This window comes from Micropterus dolomieu, linkage group LG05 (assembly GCF_021292245.1).
Source record: "Micropterus dolomieu isolate WLL.071019.BEF.003 ecotype Adirondacks linkage group LG05, ASM2129224v1, whole genome shotgun sequence".
NCBI lineage: Eukaryota > Metazoa > Chordata > Actinopteri > Centrarchiformes > Centrarchidae > Micropterus > Micropterus dolomieu.
In genome coordinates this window covers 6,754,596-6,768,441 of record NC_060154.1, presented here as the reverse complement: position 1 = coordinate 6,768,441, position 13,846 = coordinate 6,754,596, and the positions used below count along the sequence as shown (strand labels likewise).

Genomic DNA, 13,846 nt, shown 5'->3' with positions numbered 1-13,846 from the left:
CCACCACATTTTGAAATGGCTGATTTTGAAAGCATTTTTAATTAAAAATGCAGCAAGAAATCTTCTGGGGGAGAACCCCTACACCCCTTGCACATACATCTTCAGCTTCAAACATTTCTTCAAAATAGTGCTACAAATCTTCGCATCTTGTTCTCATGCATCGTCACATCTTGTGACCCAAATGTATCATCACGCTCCTGATCTGAGCCCTTATGTCCTCACCACTTTTCAACACAAAGTGACGCCCTTGGTGGCAACCATACTTTCTTTACAAGAAATCTATCTCAGAAATTACACTGTAAGAGGATATATTTTGGAACGGAAAATTGTTTCATCATAGCATAACTGTGGGCAACTTTGTAATTTTTACAGATTACCAAACATAAATCTAGTTACATAAAATAAAACTACTTATTTTAGGATGTTTACAGAATATATAGTAATTTGCACAAAAGAAATGACAAAATTGACACTTGACTGTAAGTAAAAGAAGCAATTCCACTAATGGTAAAATACTGTTCTTCTTCAACTTTAAAAATATGCCTTCTAACAAAGTCTCGTAAATGAGAAATAATACATTTAAAAATGATACTTAAGTACAGTGCTAGAGTAATTGTACTTTGTTACTTTCCACCTCTATGCTTTCAGGTATCAAACTTTTAACTTTGTCTCTGTATGTACTTTACCTGACTGTGGTGCTGTGACTCCATACCAGAAAAGTGTGTGCAAGAGGAGCGTACATTTGGCAACTACACCACTGTGAGTGGTTGCCAGGTCAATGCTGTAACATTCAGCACAACAGAAAAGTATGTGTATGCATTGTACAACTTGCAAAGGCTCCTGTTCCTTTTTTTCCAGGGCTGGAAAACTGTCAGTCTTGTTTTCAGAAGCACCCAATGTTGAATCATCGCTTCACCCAATGGAACATGCCCCAAGAGATTTTGCAGACAAAGACACTCCCACTAGGAATTAAGCTGCAACTGTTTGAGATATGAACAGATGCTACATGAGAAGCACTGTGTTACTTAATCTTGCCCCAGACAAATGATCCAGTGGAAAAACCTTAATGAGCCATATTTTCCACTTTTATCACTAAGTCAAGTCAAGTAAGAAGACGTGTAGAATTAAGTTGAGCGTTGAATCATCTCACCTGTGTTCCTTGTGGCCCTGGTGGGCCTTGGGGCCCTCTGGCACCTTGCAAACCCTGAAACACAGCCGAAACCATGAATTCAATTGGATCATTTAATTGATGGATGGATGGATGGGGAGAGAGAGAGAGAGAGAGATGCTGATGTACCTTTGGTCCAGGTGGACCGTTGGGCCCTGGTACTCCAATGTCCCCAGGAAACCCCTTGCAAAATCAGGAAGAGAAATACATTTTTATTATATGTTATTATTTCACCTGTCATGAGTCACATGAGATTGAATTTAATCAAATCATGACATCTCTGTGTTACTGAGTTACTGATAGAAGCTAAATACCTTCAGGCACGCCTGCCATGATACAATCACGCATTTCAGAAAAATAGGCCTGTTAGCCATGGCCTGTGTGACCTATGATTCTTTTGATGCACTACATGGACATTATTCAATTCAATTCAATTCAATTCAAGTCAAATTAGCTTTATTGGTATGAATGTTTAACAACAATATTGCCAAAGCATCATACATACTACATAAGAACAATCAACCCCATACATTTCATTAAACAAGTAATTAAAGTGTAAAGTAATCAAAGCATATGTGTGTTTGTGTTAAAAAAAATAAAAATATCTTAAAAATAAAATAAATAAACAAAACAGTAAGCGTGTGTGTTAAAAAAAATATTAAAAATAAAATAAATAAACAAAACAGTAAGTGTGTGTGTTTGTTAAAAAATAATATATTAAAAATAAAATATATAAATAAAACAGTAAGCGTGTGTGTGTGTGTGTGTGTTAAAAAAATAAAATAAAATGAATAAAACACACACCGTGTGTGTGTGTGTGTGTGTGTGTGTGTGTGTGTGTAAAAAAAAAAATATATAAAAACTTTTAATAAAATAAATAAATAAAACGGTAAGCGTGTGTGTGTATGTTAAAAAAATAAATATATATTAAAAACAAAATAAAAAAAATAAAACAGTAAGCATGTGTGTGTGTGTTAAGAAATTGAAATATATAAAAAAAGAATTTAATAAAATAAATAAATGAAACGGTATGTGTGTGTGTATTAATAGACAAAAATTTGAAAAAAAAAAAGTGTTTTTGTCTTAGTGTTTTATATTTGGGGGATGAGGTTAGAAAGTGCAGCTCTGTCTCTACCTGTCCCCTGTCACACTGTGAGCAGAGTCTCTCCTCTTGTGGTAGCCAGCTCTGTCTGTGGTGACCCTTTTCTATGCCCAGAATGTGTTCACTCAGTCTGTACGTTGTCAAAATTTTTCTTAGTTTGGGACATTTTATTGTTCTCAGGTAATTTGCCAGTGTGAATTCTCTTTTTAGGGTCAGATAACATTGGAATTTACTTTGTGTTTTGGTTGTTTCTTTCCAGTATTCAATATATTTTTCTTTCTGCTTGCTGATAATTTGGTTTGGTCTGCTTGAGTAGGTGTTGCTATCCTGAGGCTGTTGGGTACTTGTTACTGCAGAGATTATAAGCATTATAAAGTGTTGGTGCCATTGAGACGACTTGATTGGATCCTCCAATGATTCTAGCATTCTGTCAACATAAGTGAAGATGAACTGTATGCCAGTGTGTCCAGGCAAAATATTAACTTCTTCTTATTACAAAACACTGTAGAATACTGTAAACTTCAACCATCAATATTTCAGCAGGACTAAAGTCTAAAGCCCCACTAGCACTACTGTTCTCAGCACCATATTGTTACATACAGTGTTGTGCAAGTTCACACTTCACAAGAGCTAATATGAGTACAATTAAATAAAAATGTTTGTGCTAATAAGTGTAAAGAATGGTCCAATAATTTACAGAATTACTATAATTAAATAATAATAAGATAAACAAATAATTATAAATATAAATAAAATTAATAAAAATACCAACAACATAAAACATTTGCATATTAGCACCTTCTTAAATATGTCTTCATCGTTTTAAACAGGCCATGATTTTTCCACAGCAACTTACACTATATGTGGCACTTTCTATATATATATTCAGAAGTGCATTTTGTGAAAAGTAGTGACACCACACCATTTTCCTTTGTGCCATTCTCTCACTAATTTTATACATCAGTATGTGACTGTGAGCGGCTGCTTGACACTGCTTTTCATTTTGCTTTCTCAATGCTTCATCTATATGTATGTATGTGATTCGGATGTTTTGTTTTGATACTATGTTTGTTGACAGACTGAAATAAAGATAAACCAAAAAAAGTAATGTGATATGGCCCAACTAAATATGTCAGGGCTGTTTTTTGGCACTATTATCATACAAAAGTACTGAAAACATTGTGCAGGCACCTATGTTTTGTATTTAAATAATTTTATTATCAAGATTTTTTTAAAGGGATCAATGCCAAATGAGTAGTAGAGGTCTCACAGTATCGATCCGGCCATCCCTAAACTGCTAAAACGTGAAACCTCAGGATCACACTAGGCCATGTAAAGCAAAGGGTTAAGTTCAGCAAATGTCATGGCAATGAACTGGTAGTACAGTTGGCCTGTTAGATTATCACATATTTAATATCCGAGTGAAATTTTAGAAGTAAAGGTGGCAAGTGAAGGAAAGGTCATAAGAGGTCATCTAACGTCCAAAGTTCAGTAAATGCCATTGTGATTTGAGTATTAATTTTTTAGATGTTCCAGAGGAAATTTTTAACTAGAGCTGGCAAGAAAGGAAAGGTCATGGAGTTGCAACTATCAGCAGGTTCATCTTCAGGTGTCCACGAATAGCCACAACAAATAAAATATTTCGTTATTTTCATTGTTGATTAATCTGCTGATTATTTTCATTTATTTAATTGTTTGATCTATAGACCATCAGACAAAATATATAATATATCATCACCAGAGTCCTAGGACAATGGAAAGCATCAAACCCTTACATTTTAGTTCTTGATTGTCTATAGACAATGTATTGTAGTTGAAAGTATTTATTTTACACCATGTTTTATATATTCATCTCTATATCCTGTTATAAAAAGCTACTAACCCTCACAATAGCATTCATATCTCTATAATATTTTTATGTGATCCTAATCTTGAGTGGGAGCATCCATTAAAGAGCCTCTGGCTTGGCTCTGTGCCCACCACATAACACACACAAAGTAAAGATACAACAGGATACAGCCAGGAGTCTGGTTTGGGGCTGGTCATTTTTGCTCTACTCAGCATAAGGCTGGGCAATAAAACAATAACGACATTGATTATCACAATATAATTTTCCTCAATAACAATATAACAAATGTTCAATAAATGTGTTAAGATGTTTATTTTGTTGTGGAAAAAGGACTTTGCTCATGCATATTTGTTGAAAAAAGATTTTCATCATAATTGTTTATCATAAAAGGGTCTACGTCAGATTTGTTAAATTATCCCCTGTTTGGCAAGTTTTTATCATATTCTGACCATAAAGAATAGTTTATAATAGTTAATAAGAAAACCATTCCCAAAGTACTGGTTACTGTTCACATAATGAGATAATGTTACGTGGTCCTGCTCCTCCATTCTGACAAAACCTGGTAACGAATAAAAAGATATGTTTAATATGAAAACTCATCATATATATGTCCTACCTCTGGTCCTGGAGGCCCAGGTGGTCCTTGCGCCCCCATCTCACCAGTTCTACCCTGTTTAAAAGAAAACACATTAAAAATAAGAAACTGTACCTTTTTAAACCTTAATTATTATATTTCAGATTTTTCACATACAATTCCTGTAACTCTTTGTCGCCACTTAGATAATGTGTCCTGTTTATGTTTTTCATCATGAAATTGACAGTGTGAACCTGAAAGATGAAAATACTGTCTCAATGTGATCTGGCATCAAGGCTAAATTCAGGTCACTCAGTCAGTCTTCAGACACTTAACACCTGATGCTAAATGGTGCACTCTCTCTCTCTCTCACTTCATATTTATAAATACTTGCTTGCTTAGTCTACATTGTGTACAATGTGAGCATGTTGTGCAGCTGCAATTACAAATCTATGGATAAGAATGTTGTTTTGCTGGTGAATATTTTAGTGCAAGTACAGGATATATTATTTTTCTTCTCCTCTAGAATCAAGGCTGGGTGCTCTGGAACAAGACAGCATCTGGACTTGAATATAATGCAATATAATGCATCTTGAATTGTTTTTCTAGTGTTTCATATTTTTCTTAATCTGGGCTTGTTTCTGCTGATAAGCAAGCAAATTGTTGTTTAAAAGATATTTGTTCCCCTTCTTTCGTCCCTCATTGGAGGTCACTAACAGCAAGTGCACAATAAAACGTGTGAATGTGACCAAGCTGACCTCAGTTTACAAGCTAACAAAAACAGTCCAGAGCTCGTTGTGGTACAGTGTGTTTACTTGGCTTCGTCTATAAAAGCAGTACAAAACCTGTTTAAAACGGCATGCACACGCACACACATAAATATAGAAACACATATAAACACGCCAATGCACAAATAAATACACCGTCAGCAACATCTACACATGCATCCTCAGCTGCACAGACACATACACACTCACACAAACATACCGGTGGTCCTGGCTTCCCTCTTGGCCCAGTAGGACCAGGCACACCAGCAGCACCCTGAAAGATACAGACTTAACACTCTTAAACTGGTTTTACAGAACACTTTGCGTGTGTTTGTTTTAATCCATTTCAACATAACTGAGTACATACCTAGATGTGCGAATGTGAACAAAAATTGCAAAAGTATAATCAAGAGGCAAGTGCCTATAGCGCTGGAATTTTTACATTACAAGACCTGACTGATTGGTGGAATAAAATCTCTAATGATCTTTTTTTAAATCGCTGGAATTATAGTTACATACACATAATGTTCAGATAGTGTGCATCTGTGTTTTCCTTAAAATCTTGCTTGTGTGACAGCAGACATACCTTATCACCTTGGTACCCCATCTCTCCTGGTTGGCCTCTTTGTCCCACTTCACCCTGAATTTCACAGTATCATACAGAGATATAACACAGCACTACCCTACCACAGTGATCACAATATGACCGTAGATGAGAGATATGCACTGTAGACCTAGATCCAGTACATGAACTATATACTATATGACACATAATCAAATTGTTGACTGTGTTATCAATATGTCAACCGGACCTCTTGTAATACGTCGAATTATGTGAGCTGGACTACTGACACATTACACACAGATACACTGCAATAATATAAATATTTAGATCACCTTATCACCTTTCAATCCAGGCAGGCCGGCTCGTCCTGCTGGGCCCTGCCACAGGGAGAGGAAAGGAGGGAGGGAAAGTACAAGAATCAGTCAGTTAGAGGAAAAAGAGAGGAAAGGGGAACATTTTGTAAAGAATTAGTGATTTCAGTGACAGAATTATTTTAAAAGCAGGCATCTGCAAATAAAGTGAAGCCAAGGAGGAGGAAGCTGATGAGGATAAAAGTCTACATTGTGGAAAACGTTTTGGAACTTATTTTTCACACTGTATTATCTTCATATATTTTGACAGGACAAGTTACCATCAGGGGTTGCGTTGTGTCTCGTCCAATGACTGCATTTTTGGTACTAGATTCATGATGTAGCGATACGTACAGTACATACTTCACAGATTCCAGTGTTTGATATCTAACAGTACTGTACAATATTTCTCAAACATTTTGAGCAGCATTTGCAGTAGCCAATGTCTAACTTACCTGAGGTCCCCCCAGACCAGGCAGTCCTCGAAGTCCCTCAGGTCCTAAGTCCCCCTGTGGAGGGAAAGAAGTTTGAAGACATTTGAATTTATGTATTGCAAACATAGAGATCCCCACAGACACACTTTTGATACTGGACCAGGGTTGTTACCTGACACTGAATGGCCTTTTTCACACTAAATGTTTCTGATTTGTTCTTGGCAGGGATGTTATTTTGACAAGAACGAGATCTGCTGTTTCCTACACAGAGCATTCCTTTTTTTCACAACCTTACAATATAACTAAGCCGTGCTGACAGCGTATGCAGTTGTTGTGTATGGGTCTGGGCTTGGCCCTGCTTACCGCTGCCAGCCCACAACATCCACTCTAATTGACAGAGGTGAGGTGAGAATGGTTAGAATGTTTGGCTACACTGAAAAATGTAAAACCCTTTACTAGACAGTTAGGCTGGCCATTGATGGGGTAATTTTCAATGACTGCCACAATCATGCCTGTAGCAATGATATTGTGGTGACAATGATGATGTGTGTGTGTGCAAACAGATGCACCTGTCTACCAAACTCATAGACACACACGTACATTTAACTAAACACAGCTTTAGTACCTACTATATAGGCATGGATTCCCTTGATATTGTGGTAAACATTTTATTGAGGAAACCAAGAAGCCAGTATTTATATATTTATAATTTTACTTTGAGACAGCGGGAATGCTTAAAGTAGAAGGGGCAAGGAGTGAAGAGACGTCAGAATTTGTTCCAAGACACACAGGAGCGAAGACAGTGTCTGTCTTAACCAATATGTCATGGAATAGCATAGGGAATACACAAGAATACTAAGACAATTAGAAATCTTGAACTTCATATCTCACTGCTGTAAAGGGCCTGAGACTGAAAATGTTACTATCTCAGCACTACTCTCTATTCAAACAATCAATCTGTCATCTGGTCAATATGCAAGGAGAGTGAGAGAACATGGCTAAATTTTATGACATCTAGGACATGTGGCCTAAGAGTCCATCTGGACTCTGTTAGGCTGGTGTTTGATGCTGCAGCTCCACTGTGATACTTCAGCAGAATGGACACAAATCACATGTGCTTGATCAAAACAGGCTTTCAACAGAGAACACATGAAAAATGACATACTGAAAGGAGGAGATAAGCCAAGAAAAAGAACTCCCCCAAAAACTCTGGCATCTCCCAGCACAGATGAAGTGATCTGGCGCATCAACATCCCACACAGAGCCTTCGCTCAAACTGTTGTCAGGATGCAGCCTGACTGCTAGGTGGTTAGAGATCATCCAAACCAAGACAAGTGATTAAAGACTTGACGAAAACCAGACTGTTGCATTCCTGTATCACTAGTTTCAACACAACCACTAATGCTTCAGCACCCAGTGTATGATTTACTAGACAGACGGTAGTTTCATATCCTTGACATATACGCCTCACCACACCACCTGAACACCCCCTAAAATTTCTAACAACAATTTATGTTTCCACCTCACCCTTATGCTTTTCATTCAGGGAGTGAAATAGTGGCAGGGAGCATCACATTTTGTTGAGTCACACACTGGCAAAGACATCAAGTGCATACCAGAACGAACACTTTCTGCTTTCTTTCTGTTTACTTAGCTAAAGGTCTAACTTTGTGTGACTGTATTTCAATAAATGAGTACGCACAACCAGAGCCACAAGGGTGTGATTGACACTGGGAAGCGAAAATGAGTTTTAGATGTCAAATTAAATTTCTTTGTGAGATATATCCTGTGTCAAACTCACTCAACTGGAAAGCTGACTAAATATGAATTACATCCAAGATGGGATTAAAGAGGTGTAAGTATTTTGGTTCTCTTGTATGATTACTCTAAAGTACTTACATGCAATAATGTGTTGATATAAAGACAAGTAACCACTACATCAGTTTAAATTCTTAATAATTAATTTCTCCTGTTTTTTCCACGATCTTATCTCAACTCCACAATGAATTTATTAATGCTTGATGATTTGTTCCACAGAAACTTGCAGCCTGCTTTGTGTGAGGATTTGATGTTTAAAAAAACACAAGGTGAAAAGGTGAAGGAACAGATTCATTTGTGAAGTAAGAAAATGTGTGTGTCACCTTAAGTGAGCTCTGGTCAGACCTGTAGAGCACAGAATTGTTTTGGCAAGACCTATATATTAATAACCCAACACATAATGTTTTAAATATGAATATAGTCTTTAAGATGCAATCAGAACAAAAAAAGCAAAGGAAAGGAAAGGGACATGACTTGGAGATGGTCACAGCAGAGAGTGAGAGAAGACATGCGCCAGCCACATTAAGTTTTAGTGTGCCCTCAGACATGTGATTCTATTTATGGTATGACGAAACCCATCTTGCCACAAATTTTTTGTTTTGTCAAAAGTTTTTGTCACGCTGTCCACTCTTTCCAGACATCAACAACGGCTCTGTGATAGGTTTGCAAAGGCAATAAATCAGACAGCCCAGCATCTCTAAATATTTTTTTAGGTAACACAAAGAAATGGGCTGCATTTCCCACTGTTTGTAGATGAGACAATTCTTTTCTGTTTTTTATTGTTAATTGTTGCTAAATGCATAGTAATGTAAAGCATATAGTTACTAGTAATTAAATGTGCTATATAAATAAAATTGCCATACCTTGCCTTAATTGCAAGCACATGTAGTGTATATACATCAATATAACTTGCTGATTTAAACCAAACAAAAGAAATCTGCCACGAAATCTGTCAAGAATCACAGTGTCTTCTGAATTCAGTACTAGATCTGTGTGTAGTGCATGCAGCCCATTTGTGTATGCATGTGTGCACATATGGGTCAGATGTGTCACAAAATGATCTGCGGTGTGTCTGGTCTGACTGAGCCCTAAGAGACATGAGCAGACATATACACGTACAGGTTTTCTACCAGCTTCTCTTTCAGTTAATCTGGAGTGACAATGACTTGAAATTGGTAAATGTTCCGACCAACTTTTACAGTGACACATAGTGCCACGAGCCATTATATAAGCTGTGTTAGTCTGCAAAAGGGATGTACCACATCATATCATTCACAACAAATCGGTATAAAAATAATATTGTAAAAATGGCAATATTCTGGCTTGTTGATGTCATAACGTTACACACTGCATGCAACAAACATGGCTGAAAGTGAACAGTAATATTGCTACCAGCTTCACGGTGGAGGAGTTAGTTTGAAAAAGGTAAGCAACTTAAGTAGTGTGGAAGTGGTTTGTTTACACAAGATTAGATGTACAATAATCCACTGTAATATGTAAGAAGAGCAAGAAGACTACAACAACAAAACACCCCTAGTGTGCAACTCTGAAATGATAAGTGAAAAATACATTTTGATTGCCCTACATGTGTAACCCTCTGTGACAAAACCCCAAAGTAAAAAAAAAAACTAATACTAATAAAACTAACAATAATGTTAATGTTTCACTTCTGACTGGGAGCATAGTAAAGATGACTTGTAGCCAGTAGCTGAGGTGAAGGTTACACATCCAGATGTGTCTAATGCACAAAGAGTGACCCTTCAAGCACCCCAATAAATCCCCATGCTATGAGGAAAGCAAACCAGTGTAAATGAAGCTTGAAATGATGGTACAGGAAAGGTACAGATGTATCTATTTTGATTACATCGACATGGGTTTTAGAGCCCTCTGTGAACTCAAGACTTTTTAACAGTTGGCCATTCCACAATAAAAGACAGCATGCTCTCTATTAGGCCTGTGACACTCATAGCTGTCATTTACACTGTGGACGCTAGGGACATGTCTCCACCACTTTTTGAAATGGCTGATTTTGTCCCCATCACTTTTTGAAAGTATTTGTTAAAATGGTTCAGATAAATTGCTTGCAATAACAAAAGTTAAATAACAAATGAGAATGCTTTGAGAAAGGTTTATTTGCGCAATAAGAAACATGCAATGCAATGTAAATATCTAAGAAACAAATGTGCATTGTCCAGGAAAGTAACTTAAGCTAAAAGCTTAAAAAGTTGCTCACTTCATTATTTTACATTATATTTTTAGATTTTGTATTGTCACCTTACACCTGAATTTTGTGTTTCCCTTTATATATAACTAACATTTCAACCATAAATTGGTCTGGAAAATGTCTCTAGAATGCAGGAAATTAAGTGGGGGAGGACCCTCCAAATAATATATCACAGTATTGAATATTTATTCTAATATTGTCTTGTTTTGTTCACGTTTTGGGAGCAAGTGTACCACTGCACCCTTTATCTGAGCCTTTAAATGTCCCCATCATTTAACAGCACAAAGTGACGCCCTTGGTGACACTGTTTTCACACTGCAGTAATAAGACAACATGGTTTCAAACAACCCCACATCCTGGATGATTACTGAAACTGAGTGAGAAAATTATGATTGGCTTTACTTTGGCAGCTAGACACTGGAGTTTTTTTTATTTTATTTCGAAACTGATGTTTGACATACTGTATGTCAAATTTCCACATGTTTAGGGTACCTTCACTGTATCCAACCATGAACAAACATGATCAAAGTCCATGGTGAGGCACTGAGAGACTGTTGCTTACAACAGGAATGGCACAACAAAAGGTATCACTTGCCTTGGTGACATATCTGGTTTGTTTGAAGGTTTTACGTTTTTCCTAGTTATAGTGCAGTCTTCTTTTAATCACCTCACTGTATCTGTTTCTACTAATATTTCATCTTGCAATGTTTAAACTAATCTGCCTACAAAAGATGGATGATGGAGATAAGCGGTTGACTGGTCAAGAATAGAGTGGAAAAACAGCAATGAGCCTGACCCAAGTAATATAAGACATCGAATTAACTTTGGTATTATTGTAATGCAATAACTGTCCAAGCTCTGTTCTATGTAAATCTCGACAACTAAACATTTGACCAAAAATCTGTTTAATTCTTCCTCTATACTACACTGCACTTTCACTACTTTTTGGAGCTTCTGGATTTGTTGGCACTGTCATGCTCATGGAGTTAGTAGTGTTTCGGACACATGACATGCAGCCATGTTTAATTTATTCCTTTGAGTCCCTGTGGATTACTTAGATTTCAGTAGTGGCCGTCAATAGAAAAATGTGCTGCAGCCATGAAAGAAAAACCTGGCTCAAGTTCAGCACATCCTGTTATCCATCATCCAAACCCCAATCTTACCACTATAGATGAGAGATGAGAGAAGAAAGATGGACAGACAAGCAATCTTTGAACCAAGTACAAGGACAGACAGAAGTGAGCCAAGTGAATGACAGATCAAACACAGGGCCAATTTGGCATGTGAAATACATTAATACAAATGATTACACTGCAAAACTGATACTCACCCTCAGGCCAGGAAAACCGCTAATACCAGTCCCACCAACAGGCCCCTGTGAAACATCACAGCAACATCCTAAGTACACAGGACAGGACACTTACAGTATTGCACATTCTTCATTCCCAAGGCTACATTGGAAATACTGTAAGTGTGACTTTTTGTGCTATCATCTGGGATGATAAAGCATCTCAGCATTTATGTCTGAAACCGAAAAATGTATTAATCATGGCTGCTCAGTAACTTGTATAATTGACCACTAAGGAAAAACTAAAATGCTCAGTATTGTCAGGCTAATTCATGTGTCTCCTGCAAGCTCTAAAACAGAATATCATGAGACCTACCAATAAGGTTGTACACTTTAATAGTTTAATTATCTATCCATCTTCTGTGATGCCAGCTGAACGTTATTTTTCTTTAAGACATGCATCAGACTGTGTGTAAGGTTTATATACATAAAAATTGTTTTTATACTTTTGTATTCCACGGTATAAATACATTTTGGGAGTGGGGAAAAAATCCTTAATATACACAAAAGAAGAACACTAGTATTGTACATTTGTACACACAGTCACTGATAAATGCAATTAACAAGCAGGGAGAGACAGGATTAAACTAAGGTGGAATAACAAGAGGTATATGGCACGTCCAGGACAACAAACAGGACAGCTGAATTCGCCAGAAGGTGGGTGAGCGTTCTCACCTCATTACCATCAGGCCCGGGAGGCCCCCTCTCCCCCCCATCACCCACCACACCCTGTAAGGGAAATACATACTCATTCAATTTAAGAACATCAGGTTAATCATTGCCAATTACACCCTCCAATTGCAGAACAGTATATGGCACTTCATACAGGTGAATGAAAAGTAGTGTATTTTGCTTTTTTTCTGCTTTCTTATTGTTACTTAATTTCTATGTTTTCTGTTATACACGGCATACAAACTTTACTTTACATAATAGCTGTTAACATACAATTTCCCCAAGTTATTGATTAAGCTCAAATTTGTATTGACATGGTGTGAAATAATGCCTAGTTAATGAAGCAAGATTAGCCAGTATTGGTATTGTATTGGTGAGCTTGTGGACTGGCTTACAACAGCCCTTGGGCCAAAGGCTTTGATCCAGTTAGCCAGACATCGCTCAGTGTTTCAGAAAAAAACCTTCAGATGAAAGAGATACTGGGCTGCCTGCCCGCTTGGCAACTTCAACACAGAGAAGCTAAGGCTTGTTTTTAAAACATTAACTTTTCACAGTGTGAGGGCCAAACCTTGACATTCCATCTGTCTCTATCTTAATCTTACTGGATTTTATCCCCAATGCCATCCTGGGACAAACTTGGCATTGCAGGACCAATGCCAAAATATATGACATCAAACATTTCCAATGTGATTTACCATGCTTTGAATAGTGTTAACTCTTCTAAAGCAGTGGTTCTCAAAGTCAGGTTCTGGGACCTCCAATGGTCCTTGAGGGGGTTCCAGGGGCCCCCAGTAAAAAGGGAAATAATGTATTGCAAAATTCCTATCAGATGGAGGACCCTGGCACACAATCTTATCAAATAGGGGTCCATGGTCTAAACTGTGACAATTTTGCCTTGACATGAAAAGGGTTGAGAATCACTGCTCTAAAGGAGTTATTCCTCTCTTCCATTCTCTCTGCATTGTTTAACCAGTT

The 13,846-nt window shown here is 37.2% G+C and overlaps 1 protein-coding gene across 1 annotated transcript in view; it reads right to left on the bottom strand.

The window, feature by feature from the left end:
• Positions 1-13,846, bottom strand: part of LOC123971171 (collagen alpha-1(XXIV) chain) — a 99,506-nt gene that overhangs the window by 41,614 nt on the left and 44,046 nt on the right. The window contains exons 12-19 of the mRNA XM_046049845.1: positions 12,182-12,226; positions 6,831-6,884; positions 6,358-6,402; positions 6,047-6,100; positions 5,681-5,734; positions 4,736-4,789; positions 1,298-1,351; positions 1,151-1,204 (exon numbers count right to left, since the gene is read on the bottom strand). Coding sequence (XP_045905801.1) covers positions 1,151-1,204; positions 1,298-1,351; positions 4,736-4,789; positions 5,681-5,734; positions 6,047-6,100; positions 6,358-6,402; positions 6,831-6,884; positions 12,182-12,226 — 414 coding nt within the window. The remainder of the gene's footprint in view (positions 1-1,150; positions 1,205-1,297; positions 1,352-4,735; positions 4,790-5,680; positions 5,735-6,046; positions 6,101-6,357; positions 6,403-6,830; positions 6,885-12,181; positions 12,227-13,846) is intronic.